This window comes from Orbicella franksi, chromosome 9, assembly GCF_964199315.1.
Source record: "Orbicella franksi chromosome 9, jaOrbFran1.1, whole genome shotgun sequence".
In the NCBI taxonomy this organism is placed as follows: domain Eukaryota; kingdom Metazoa; phylum Cnidaria; class Anthozoa; order Scleractinia; family Merulinidae; genus Orbicella; species Orbicella franksi.
Window position 1 is genome coordinate 24,923,239 of NC_138153.1, and position 12,426 is coordinate 24,935,664.

Here is a 12,426-nt window from a genome sequence, read left to right on the forward strand (position 1 = left end):
GTTTGGACACTTGATTTGCTGTTAGTTTATAGTCTCCACAGATCCTCCCAGTCCCATTGGGTTTTGCCACAGGTACAATGGGCACTTCCCATTCTGAGAATTCCACCGGAGATATAATTACTTCATGCTCCAATCTTTCGAGTTCAAGTTCAACATTTCTTCTCAGTGCGTAAGGTACTGCTCTGGCTTTGATGTATTTTGGTTCCATGTCTTGATCCACGTAGATCTTCGCCTTTTCACCTTTTAGTGTGCCCAATCCTTCAGCAGATACATCTTGGTATTTTGAAAGCACGTCTTGAAGTGCTGATCGGGGGCTATCACTGGCTATCTGAAAGATTGTTTCCCAATCCAAGCGAATTTCTTCAGGCCAATCTCGACCAAGTAGGTTCGGTCTGCCACCTTTGACAATGAGAGCATTTAATTTCTTTTGCTGGCTTTCATATTTTACTGGAACCATACCTGCTCCTAGTACTGGAATCTTTTCTCCTGTGTACGTGCTTAGAACCGCTTTTGTTGTCTGGAGTGGACCTAATGCATCACGCAATCTTCTGTACATTGCTTCATTTCATATCACCTTCGAAGCACGCATGTCAATTTCCATCGTGGTTTTTTGTCCACAAAGTTCCAGATCCACTTTGAACGATTTCTTTTGATCGCTGGACAGCTGATACATGGCATAGACGTCGTCTTGATCGGCGCTTTCTTCAGCAAAATGGGTTCTTTGTTTACCATCTGGCCGCCGCCCATGTTTGTCTTACTTTTGAGGTTTCTTCTTTCCTCGACATACTTTAGCCATGTGGCCTCTCTTTTGACATGTGTAACACTCTTCATTCTTGTATTTGCAGCTCGAGGGATTATGGTTTCCACTTTGACCTTGTTTAGACTGTTGTCACATCTGGGCCCAGGCATGTTTCCACCAGTATCGATTACATTCTTTGAAGCCATTTCGGTTGCTGTAGCGATTTCTACTGCCTTGTTGAATGTGAGCTCCCGTTCGGCGAACAGTTGTCGTTGAATGCGATCATTGCTGATTCCACAAACAAGTCAATCATGTAGCATGTCTTTGAGTGTTGCTCCAATCTGGCAATGCTCTGAAAACCTTCTGAGTCCTGCGACAAACTCTGCAACATTTTCCCCTTCAAGGTGACTCTTGCTATGGAATTTGAATCGCTCGACGATAACACTTGGCTTCAGAGAAAAATGGCTTTCCAGCTTTTCTAAGATCTCTTTTAAACCTGCATCGCCTGGTTTCCGGGGTTGTAACAAATCACGAACTAATCTGTATGTTTTGCTTCCACAAACGCTTAACAGGATGGCTCTTTGTTTCTTCTCGTCTTTAATTTCATTTGCAACAAAGTACTGCCCTCAAACTGAAAAAGTTGGTTCTTGGTGGCAATATTTAGCAACTCTACCCAGGCTGATTTTGTAATGTTGAGATTATGCTGTTTATTGAACCAGTCGTCCTTAAATGCCTTTTCAGCTAGAATTTGTATCGCCTCATCAACAGGGACATTGGTAAAGAGCAAAGTTACGTCATATAAAACCAGGATACTGTGATTGTCAACTTCCATGTCATGGAGAGAATCCACAAAATTAAAAACATCACTGATGGTGTGGTCATTGACTGATAGAGGTTTGTACTTTCATCAAGGCATTATTACCACTGAAACAGCTGAAGCATTCCTTTCCTCTCTAAATGAGAGCCATTCATCTGTCGGCTTCACCATGGAACTTGGCGAACACGGTAAACTTCCTTTCCTGGGAACAGACGTCAGGAAATGCAATGGTTGCCTGGAGACAAGGGTGTGCAGAGAACCAACTGACCCTGGATTATTACTACATCACAAGAGCCACGTCGACGTTAGATACAAGAAGTCATTGCTAAAAAAATGCTGGATCGTGCCTTGAAACTATCATCTACCTGGCAACTGTTCCACCTGGAATGTGATCGTCTCACACAGACGTTCTCCCGACTCCAGTACCCAATGCAATTGATACAATCAACCATCAGTAATTTTGTCACCAAGAAAGTTTCTGGCGATGCAATTTCCACTCGAGCACATAACGTGAATGAAACGCCTGTCAGAATAGTGTTACCATTCAAGGATCAGAGATCGGCCAATTCCACCCGAAGACAACTTGGGGAACTAGGCCAAAAAATTGTAATTGATATTCATCCCGTGTATACAAGCCACAAGATCGGACACGAGACCAAACCAAAAGAAAAGAAGCTGCCTATCATTAACCAGCAACGCGTTGTTTACTACTACAAGTGTGGTTTGTGTGATGCAAACTATGTTGGGTACACGTGCCGACACCTCTATCAATGCATTGAGGAACACAAAGGATCGTCTTCAATCGGGAATCACATCAAAGAACAGCATGGAACAGTCCCAAGTGACATATATCATGATTTTAAGATCTTGAGAAAGGGCCAAAGTAAATGCGACTACCTGATCTACGAAATGCTCTTTATAAAGGAGCGTAAGCCAACCTTGAATAAACAGTCAGATTCAATCCGTGCAAAGTTATTAGTATAGGTTTTTTTATAGTATTTTACTATTTTAACACTTACATTTTAGCGTTAGCATTTACATATTTTATCATTTGACATTCTCACACCCTAAGTTGTACTTATATATGTATATTTCATTCGTTTTTTCTTCAACTTGAAAATGATCTCAGAGAGATCGAAACGTTGTTTTTTACCGCTAGTTTTTATTCTGAAACATCATACAGTAATTGAGTTAATCATTTCTCTTTGATTTGGTACTGAAAAAAAATCACCTTTCTTTTGATGTTATGATGGCATTTTGCTTTGGAAACTAATTTAGAGCTTAATGCTTAATGGCATTTTGTCAAGTTCAAGTGTAGAGATGCAATAAATGGGTATTAGATGCATCAAACATGATTTTTCTGATTGGAATGGCTTATGAAACAGTTTAAATTCCTGTAAAACAAGTGACTGTATATTTTGTCTCTTGTCCCAAACAGGATATTAAAATAGAGGGTGTTGTCCTACATAGGGTAGGGTTTCGAGAGTGTTTTTGTCCTAAACAGAGTCAGAATTTCAAACCCTCGAGGGCATCCCTGTACCCAAACATGTGTCAAGAACCCCCTACACCCTCACGCTAAAATTATTCATTAGTAAACCCAATGGTTTCCAGAACTTTCCAAGACTTAGATTACGATGGGTCACTATACCCACCATTTATCAGTTGACACAACAATCATGGTATCAGAAAACAGCCCAATATTGGTGTCATTTTTGTGACACAATAGGTTGTTATAGCAACGATCAAAATTCAAAAATAGCACTTTGAAATATTATCAATTTTGATTAGCTGAATATTCGTGCAACTTTTGGCACAGCATTAACTGTATGTGGAGTTCATAGCCACCTTACAGGTTTGAAACATATTCAGTCAAAGATTCTAGACTAATTCTAGACTAATATAAAATCAAGGCAGTAGAATAAGGTTCAGTAGCAGTTAGCAATGAATAAATCAGATGTTACTGTGTAAATCAACTTGAATTTTTACCCATTAACATTGGGACAAATAGAGTGATTGATTGTTCATTCAGGCTAGATTACTAGTATATAAATTAAACTACTAGTTATACTATATGAAATATTTGTAAAAATAAATGTCAATTAAAAATGTCTACCTGTGATAATCCCAGGATGAATTTCATCTGTCAAACCTGAGTCTTTGTCTTGACCTCCTGTAACAAACACATTAAAAATAATTAGTTAACGCAGCATTTTTGTTGGAGCTTTTGTACCGACTTGGTTGGAGAGGGTGTTGTGTTTTCAGGTCAGGATGGTAGAGATTCAAGACGATTCAAAGTAATCAAGGCAACAACTTTTATTCGAGCGAGCGAGCAACATGCATGACACTGATGTGCATGCGCGCATGTAGGAAAACCACATGCAAACTACGACATCCCCTCCTTCTGACGGAGATATGGTAAGAGTGACAACAACAAAAAACAAAAAAATTAGCAATGAGTTTTGTTCAGTTTATAAATCCAATCTGTCAGGGGGCTTGAAAAGCCTTCAGGATCAGCAGAGTGGGGGTTCTGGAGCTGGACCTCTCAACTGTGGTGTACTGGCAGGTGCCGGTGTGGTCTGTTCACACGTAGGGAAACTCTCACTTGGTAAGGTGCTGGGCGTGGTGCTATAGACTTCATTCAGGGGTGTCAATGGTTCATCACTGGGGTTGTTGCTCTGGATACAAATTTTCTCTCCTGTTGGCCGAAGATGACTGCGGTTTCGCCTGAGGGTACTGCCATCTGCCATGGCGACCATATATGAATGGGGGGCCTGTGTGCTACACTTGACAATACCAGGTTCCCATTTGTGATTGTGTGGGCTAAGTACACGCACTGGGTCATCAGGGTATATGGCAGGAAGTGGCTTGGAAGACCTGTCATACTGTGATTTTATGCTGGTCTTGCCATGCTTGGAGCTTGGTGTTTACGTCTCCATCTGCAGATAAGGACAGGCCTGGTTTGGATACAGAAGGGAGGTTTGCTTGGTATACTCTTGAGTTTAAAAGCTCTGCTGGTGATGCAATGTTGTGGTCAAGTGGGGTGCTGCAAAGGCATAACATGGCAAGATGAGGATCTGCACCAGATTCTTTGCATTTCTGGAGGAGGTTCTTTACAGTCTGTACGATTCTCTCGATGAAACCATTGGCTTGTGGATAGTACGGACTTGTTGTCACGTGGGTGAAACCATAAGTGCTGCAGAATTCTTGGAATAATGCAGAGGTGAACTGAGTGTCACTGCCAGTGACAAGTTTATTTGGGATCCCATGTTCTTCAAAAATGGATTTCAGGTGTGCTATTGTTGTGTCTGACTGGATGTTGTTCAACTTTCGCACCAGCGGGAACTTGCTGTAATAGTCAGATAGCAACAAATAGGATAAGTTGTTCCAAAAGAATAGGTCACATCCAAGTGTGTGCCATGGTTTCTGTGGGATGTCATGAGGCATGAGGGGCTCCTTTAAGTTCATATTTTGATTGTGTTGACATGGAGCGCAGGATTTGACCATCTCTTCTATGTCGCGGTTTATGTTGACCCAGAACACTGAACCCTTAGCACGGAGTTTGCATTTTTCTGCTCCTTGATGTGCATAGTGTAATTGCTGCAATATGTCTGCCTGTAGGCTCTTCGGAATGAGAATGCGTGTACCCTTCAGGATTACTCCGTCTGCAACGGTTAATTCGTCATGATAATTCCAGAATGCATGAAGGTGTGCTGGGCAATCTGATCTTGTGTCGGGCCATCCTTGGGTGATGGTTGAACGAAGTGAGAGGAGTTCTTCTTTAATCTGAGCAATTCTTGTTGAGCTTGCATTCAGGTGGAGGTGCAGTTCATGGACAGATACATCCAGCCCTTCAATCGTATCACCAGGACAGGGGCTGATCCTGGACAGTGCATCAGCCAGTGGGACGTTCTTTCCTTGGACATACTTGATGTCCACATCGTATTACTGGATCCTAAGCATCATCCTTGGGATGCGTGGAGGAGCTGTTGCAAGGTGTTTCTTGAAAATCACCTCTAATGGCTTGTGGTCTGTCTCAACAGTGACGCCTCTTCCATATACATAGTAGTGGAACTTCTCAAGACCATGTACCACGGCTAGCATTTCTCTCTCGATGTTTGAATAACATGATTCTGTCTCTGTCAAGAGCTTGCTTCTATACTCGATGGGGCCCTTGTCTTGGAGCAGGGTTGCACCAAGGCCATGCGAGAATGTGTCAACTTGGATGGTCACTGGTTTTGTACTGTCAAAGTACTGTAATGAATCGGCTGGTGTGATGGCTTTCTTAGTCTTAGCTACAGCTAGCTGGTGCTGGGGCTGCCACTGGAACTCACTGCTTCTCTTGGTGAGGTCCCGAAGGGTGGCTGAGTGTGCTGCCAGGTTGGGCAGGATAACGGCTGAGGAACTGTGTCATGCCAAGAAAGGTTTGTAGGTCAGCAAGACTTGTGGAGGGGTCCATGTTGCTAATTGCTTCCACCTTCTGTGGGTCTGGTCTGAGGCTGTTTGAGCTGATGATGTGGCCAAAAATGGTATTTCTGTACATCTTATCTTGCATTTGTCTGCATTGAAACGGAAACTGGTTTCACCAGCACATTCCATAACTACTTTCAGGTTTACATCATGGTCAGCGAGGTCACATCCATAGATGATGATGTCATCAGCAATGCCAGTTACACCAGGCAGATCTCCAAAAGTTTCGTCAACTTTCTTCTGAAAGATGTCCTGGGCACAGATCAGACCAAAGGGAAGCCGCAGGAACCTATATCTGCCATGAGGTGAGTTGAATGTTGTGTACAAAGAGCTGGCATGATCAAGTTTAATGTTCCAATATCCACTTCGGGCATCTACAATACTGAAGTATTTGGCTCCATTTAGCTTTGGAAGTACATCGTCCAATGTCGGGGTGCAGTGATGTGGGCGCTTGATGGCATGATTGAGGTCTTTTGGTTCTAAGCACAATCAAAGCGTACCATTGGCCTTGGTCATGCAAACTAATGAGTTCACCCAGTTGGTGGGCTCATCTACTTTTGCTATGATGCCTTGTTCAACAAGTGCATCAAGTTCTCTCTTAAGAGGCTCATGTAGCGCTTCGGGTACTCGTCTTTGGGTACTTAGTCCAAGCGGTGTGCCTTCTGGGCTGTAGCTTGACTGTGGGCACAGACGTTTGTATATGTCCACGGGTATGATATTCCCTTCTGCTCCAGTGTCAATTTTGCATAATAGGGGTGCTGTTACTTGACCTGAGTCCACTTGTAGCTGTAGTAAAGCTTGTGTGTCGTTCTCAGAGACACTGTTTATGTAGAAGGAGTGAAAGTACAATTGTGGAGTGTTGTGTTGTGGAATGTCCAGCATGTGTGGTGTGTTCTCTGGTGGTGGAGCTTCAGCACTTTGCTCAGCTGTGTCAAGTGCATGAATGTTCTCCTTTTTCTTTCGCCATCGGTCTCTGGGTTGCCCATGGTCTTGCTGTTTTACTCTTTGGCGAGAGCTGCACACAGCTTTCCAGGCTAGATTACTACAGTGGAACCTCCACTTAATGAACCTCTATTTAATGAAGTCTTCGATATAACAAACAATATTCTGTCCCGGCCAAAGTTACGGTAAAATGTATGGAATAGAACCTCGATATAACGAATTCTTCAATGTGATGAACATAATCCGGATGCCCAAACGTAAAACCTACCTCGATACAACAAATTACAATGTTTCCTTGTTTACATAGACATTTTTCTGTATAACCTCTATGTTGCAACATTTTTAAATCGCTACTCTGAAAATGTCATTCTTCTGAAAACAAAAGCTCCGTGTCTGCTCAAAAGTGAAAATAATTGATACTGAAAGCCACCATACTTAATGAATTGTATCTCAAAATGCGGCACTTCTGGGTGACGAAAATTGCATTGAATTACATGACAGAAGTCACCTGTCTTACAAATCAATCATTAACTATGACCTCGATATAACGAACATTTTGGCTGTTTCCCCTCAGATTCGTTATATCGAGGTTTCCGATATAACGAACTCTCGATTTAACGAACAAATTTGGCCAGTCCCTGGTGACTTCATTAAATTGAGGTTCCACTGAGGTATATAAATTAAACTACTAGTTATACTATGTGAAATATTTTTAAAAATGAATGTCAATTAAAAATTTCTACCTGTGATAATCCCAGGATGAATATCACTTGTGAAATCTGAGCCTTTGTCTTTACCCTCGTAACAAATACATAATTACTTTAAAATACTTAATTAGCACAGCCTTATTGTTGGTACAACTTGGCTTGAGAGTCCATTTATAGATCCTTTTTTGTGACAAATATTTGTAAGAAAAAAAAAACTTCAAAATGGTTACCTTTCTTTGTTTTTTTTGTAAGGGGCCCAGCTTCCTCCTCTGTTAATTCTACAGTTTTGTGATTGCGAGGCACTTCATCCTGTTCTTACAAACGTGCACGCATACGTGCATACATACATACTTTATTGCATAGCTCCCTCATCACTTTCCTCTTTACTTCCTTCGTCACTTTCATCTTCACTTCCTTTGTCGTCACTTTCGTCATCACTTTCTTCTCCACTTTCCTCTTCGTCGCTGTCCTCTTCACTTTCATCTTCGTCAGTGTCCTCTTCACTTCCTTCGTAGACACTTTCCTCTTCTCTTTCTTTGATTGCTTTGTCATTTTCCTGTCTGCTTTCATCTTCATCATTTTCACCTCCACTTTCTTCTTTGTCACTTTTTGTGTCACCTTCTTCTTTGTCACTTTCCTCTTTAGTTTTCTCTTGCTCCCCGTTTCCTTTAGCTTTATTTTTCAGAGCTAAAATTAAAAATAAGAAGCAATACCATATGAAAAGATGAGAAATATATCTTACCCGAGTTTTAAAACTAGATCGGAGGGTCACTTCAGTCCGATGGAAGACATGATATGACATTATTAGGATTTAAGGCCGCTGAAACATGCCCAAAAGTTAACACCAAATCCCCGATAACCATCACGGTTAATGGTCAATAACTTCTGTGCACTTTTATCATGATCATTTGAGAGTAAACTTGATAAACCTCTGACAATTTTTTTCTTGCAACAGCTGAATACTTATGCAACAAGAAACGCAAAGCTGAAGAATTTGTGAATGTGGTCATGCATAACCAATAGTGGGAACCAACATTAGAAATTAAGGCACAGTGATTGATTTCATGGAGAATTAGTCTAGGGTGGTAATAGCTTCCTGGAAATATCCTATATCCTAATGGGGATGTTGTGCCACTAGATGGGGTCGCATTTTGACGTCTTGGCCTGATATAATGGGGTTACATTAATATAGTTACTAGCTTCCGAACTACACTTGTGACACTTGTTTCCACATTTCAGGATAACTTTGCATACATGAGCTCGTGCTGTATACAGGGGCCATAATTTTTACTTTTCAGGAGAGTGGGGGATTGATGACGGCATTATTAATATTTGTTAACCCTTTCACGATCATGAACTGTAAAGGAAGTTATTTTGTGGAATTTACATATGCAAAACTTTTTTTCCTCTAACATTATTTAAATGCCTTTTTTGGCTCACTGAAAGTGGGCATTCTTTTTCCCAAGACTGGTCGCAGGCGTGAGTATGAATTTATCGGTATAACTATGCTAAGGGGAAATTTTTTCAATATTACCAAAACCAATACCCTCAATGCACAATGATTCGAGTGATCCTCCATCACTGATCCTGATCCAGATTACCTCAAAGGAACGCAATCTTAGTTTCACATAGACTTAACTAAACATTTAAATAAAGAAAGGAAAAACATCTTGGTGCATTTTTCAAATGTCATTTTTTGATATTCACCTCTGAAAGTTATACTAAAACAATTATTCACCGTAGGCTCAGTGAGCATTGGTGAATATTTACCGAGAAGCAGTTGAGGTAAATTATATTCACCAATGTTCACCGAGCCTGATGTGAATAAGCTAAATTGTTAAATATAATTACATTTATACCAATGTACCAATGTTTAATTAACATAACTGCTTAGCAAACCACAATACAATGGCATAACTGAGAACTACATCGCTCATTGTTCCCGTGAGAATAGGGGCAACAGTGGCGATGTACGCATCAGTGACTTCTTTCACCCCAGTTGTGGTAAAGCGAGTTCCCAATGCGATTAATGATCCAATGGATGCAGAGAGCTCTCCTGAATTGAGTTTTCTCTTGTACTCCATATGTGCCCTAATTTCCTCCGGTGTCAATCCCCTTATAGATTCACCAGTATGTGTACAATCCTTCTGATCTCCCTGCAAGATATAAAGATATAAAGTGTATGTCATTGGTTTGTGATGAATTTCACTATATCGTAGTTGAGGGTCTGTGTGGTGGTAATTGCCTGGGAATGTCTACTATTTTAAAACCAAACAGAATTTACCTGTGGAAACACTAACTTTGCCTTATTTGCATGCCTTGCATTGCGAGGTTAATTTTTTCATGATGGTCTCCTTTGATTGAGTAATTGATTTGATAGCCTCATATATATTCCCTTATATGCCAAACATTACTTTTAAAACACATGGGCTTCATTAATATTTTCAGTACTTTGGTTTTTCATTTGTAATTTGAAGTGATATGCCTTAATTTTGGTATTCGTGTAGTATTCAATTGTTTTCATAGTATTCAGCCTGCCTGTGAGAGTAATTAGTGTGAGAAAAAAATTGTGTTTCTAAATGTTTTCCAATATACCTTGCTGTTCCATTAACAACTTCATTAGATGTAACAAAGAGTGCTGAATGCACTGCCTCTTTTCCTCGGGCTATGGTTGACTTTGTACAGCCTGAGTAGAAGTCCACAAAAACATCTCTGAGAGAGGCAATGTTTTGTGGGTCATAAACACACCCATGGAGTTAACACTGCCTGCTTGCAATATTGCCTCCTTGGAGGATGTCTTCGTGCAGTGTTTCAGTGTTTCATACCTATCAAACAGTGACACTCACATTTATTTGAAGTCACACATTTTAAATACTTTCTGGTGGGGCTTTAATTGCTACGGAGTGAGCATAGCGAGCGAGCAACAACATAATCAGGATTTAAGAAGAATATATAGAAGGGGGTACGAATTCTCGAATTCATCACTTTTTACCAGAATGTATTCCAGTTAACCAGACTGCACTGCGCCACTTTTACCAGAGTGCATTGCGCCTCAAACAACAAGAGGATGTCATACTCGTCAAGCCGTCGTCCTTTTTCGCGTGGATTCCACTGAGAAAGTTTGCTCTGATTTACCTCTAAAGCGATGTGAAGGAGATCGTGCTTGACTTTTACAACTCTTGCTATGTGGTACGTGAAAGTTTGTAAATGTGGACGATTAATTGTGACATCTTAATCTTAGTATGTCATTTCTCAGCAGTCTCGCCTCCTTCGTCGAATTCTTAAATGAAGAGAAATCGTCGTTACTAAAGCCTGTAGAATAATTAAAACAACGAAAACCGTGGAACACACTGATTTCATATATGCTGCAATCTATTCCTTTTCATCGAAACATGAATTTAAGCTAAAGCTTGAGTATTTTCACACATCATGATGAACACGTTCTCAACACAGTCTGTCAAGTTCTAGAGATATTTAATGCGTACCAGTACAGAATTTATAAGTTAGATTTCTGCTCCTACAATTTTCACATCTTTCGATTTTTTGTGATCTGGTAAAGGAGAGGCTGATGTGTATCGTTTTATGTCCAAACATACTTCAGATAACAATGTGCTTTTTTGTCTCGATCCTTTGTCACACCTCGCCATCGATGCGCCATCATGCATGAAGTTGATGCATACAAGGACAGATTTTAAGTGACACCATGATTTGAGAAATAACAGTTAATTTAAGTCTTGAAACCCGCAGATAGATGAATCACGGCATTAAATATGTCACTATCAACAGAATGTGTTTCAAACTCCATTTTATTCACTCATCTGGCACCCTACACCTCAAAATGACCTTTGATCCTAATCCTAGTAAATGATTATACAATCACGCACATATTGTAACATCCTCTCTTTCAAAAATAAAGAAAAAACTTAAGCGTTTTTCACTTAGTCAAAATCAAGATAAATCAAGGGTCCAAGCTCAACAAAGCACTTGTAATGAAATAATCTGTGATCAGTCTCTGAACTGTAACAAGTGAGTTAGTAAATTGAAATGGTTATTCATGAGCACACGTAGTCCTTCAGGTACGCCGGGGGTCTCCTGTCACGCCCTGGCCTCTGGTGCTGATCGGTATTGCTCTCACAAGAGGTCGATCCTGGGGGTTTGTCAACTGGTTCTGCAGATAAGGTAGGGACGCTGAGTGAATCTGGACTGGGAATGCTTGAGTCATCCACTGGATCTGATTGAATGGGCTGAATCAGTGATTCTGATGTCTTCTTCAGGTGCTGCCTGTTTCTTTGGTAGACAGTTCCATTCTCAGCCTCTACCGTGTAAGATCGCTCATCTAATCTTGCAGTTACTTGGGTCTTCAGCCACGACTTGGCACCTAACTTAAAGGGTTTCATTCGTACGACATCCCCTTCATGTAGTACTGGTAGATCCTTTGTGTTTCTGTTGTAATACTTGGCTTGGGCCCATTGGCGCTCTTTCAACTGGCTCTTTTCAATTCCAGACTAGGTTGTCTTAGGCATAAGGAGGCTTTGTGCTGTAGGGAGGAGCGTTTTGGTCCGCCTGCCCATCAGACGCTGCGCAGGGCTCGTGGTCATCGCTTGGGTAGGAGTGTTCCGATAATCAAGGAAAGCCAAATACGGATCACTCCCAGCCTTGATAGACTTCCGTAGGAGACGCTTGGCTGTCCTTACTCCAGACTCTGCCTTGCCATTAGCCTTACTGTTCCCGGGACTGCTGGTTAGGTGCTCAAA

The 12,426-nt window shown here is 41.1% G+C and overlaps 1 protein-coding gene and 1 pseudogene across 1 annotated transcript; one reads left to right on the top strand and one right to left on the bottom strand.

Moving 5' to 3' along the window:
* Positions 1-1,569: 1,569 nt before the first annotated feature.
* Positions 1,570-2,588, top strand: LOC145498664 (uncharacterized; annotated as a pseudogene).
* Positions 2,589-8,022: 5,434 nt separating this feature from the next.
* On the bottom strand, positions 8,023-9,861 carry LOC145498669 (uncharacterized). Its single transcript, XM_081478586.1, has 2 exons — positions 9,591-9,861; positions 8,023-8,359 (listed from the first exon to the last, which is right to left on the bottom strand). The coding sequence occupies exons 1-2, from the start codon at positions 9,859-9,861 to the stop codon at positions 8,025-8,027; spliced, it is 606 nt and encodes a 201-aa protein (XP_081334712.1). The 3' UTR covers positions 8,023-8,024.
* Between the last annotated feature and the right edge of the window lie 2,565 nt (positions 9,862-12,426).

Excerpts from the sequence above, each read along its gene's own strand:
- LOC145498669 (XM_081478586.1), bottom strand. The coding sequence starts at position 9,861 with ATGACATACACTTTATATCTTTATATCTTGCAGGGAGATCAGAAGGAT. Across the intron at positions 8,360-9,590 it reads AATGAGCGATGTAGTTCTCA|CTCTGAAAAATAAAGCTAAA; the intron begins GTTATGCCATTG and ends TTTTAATTTTAG.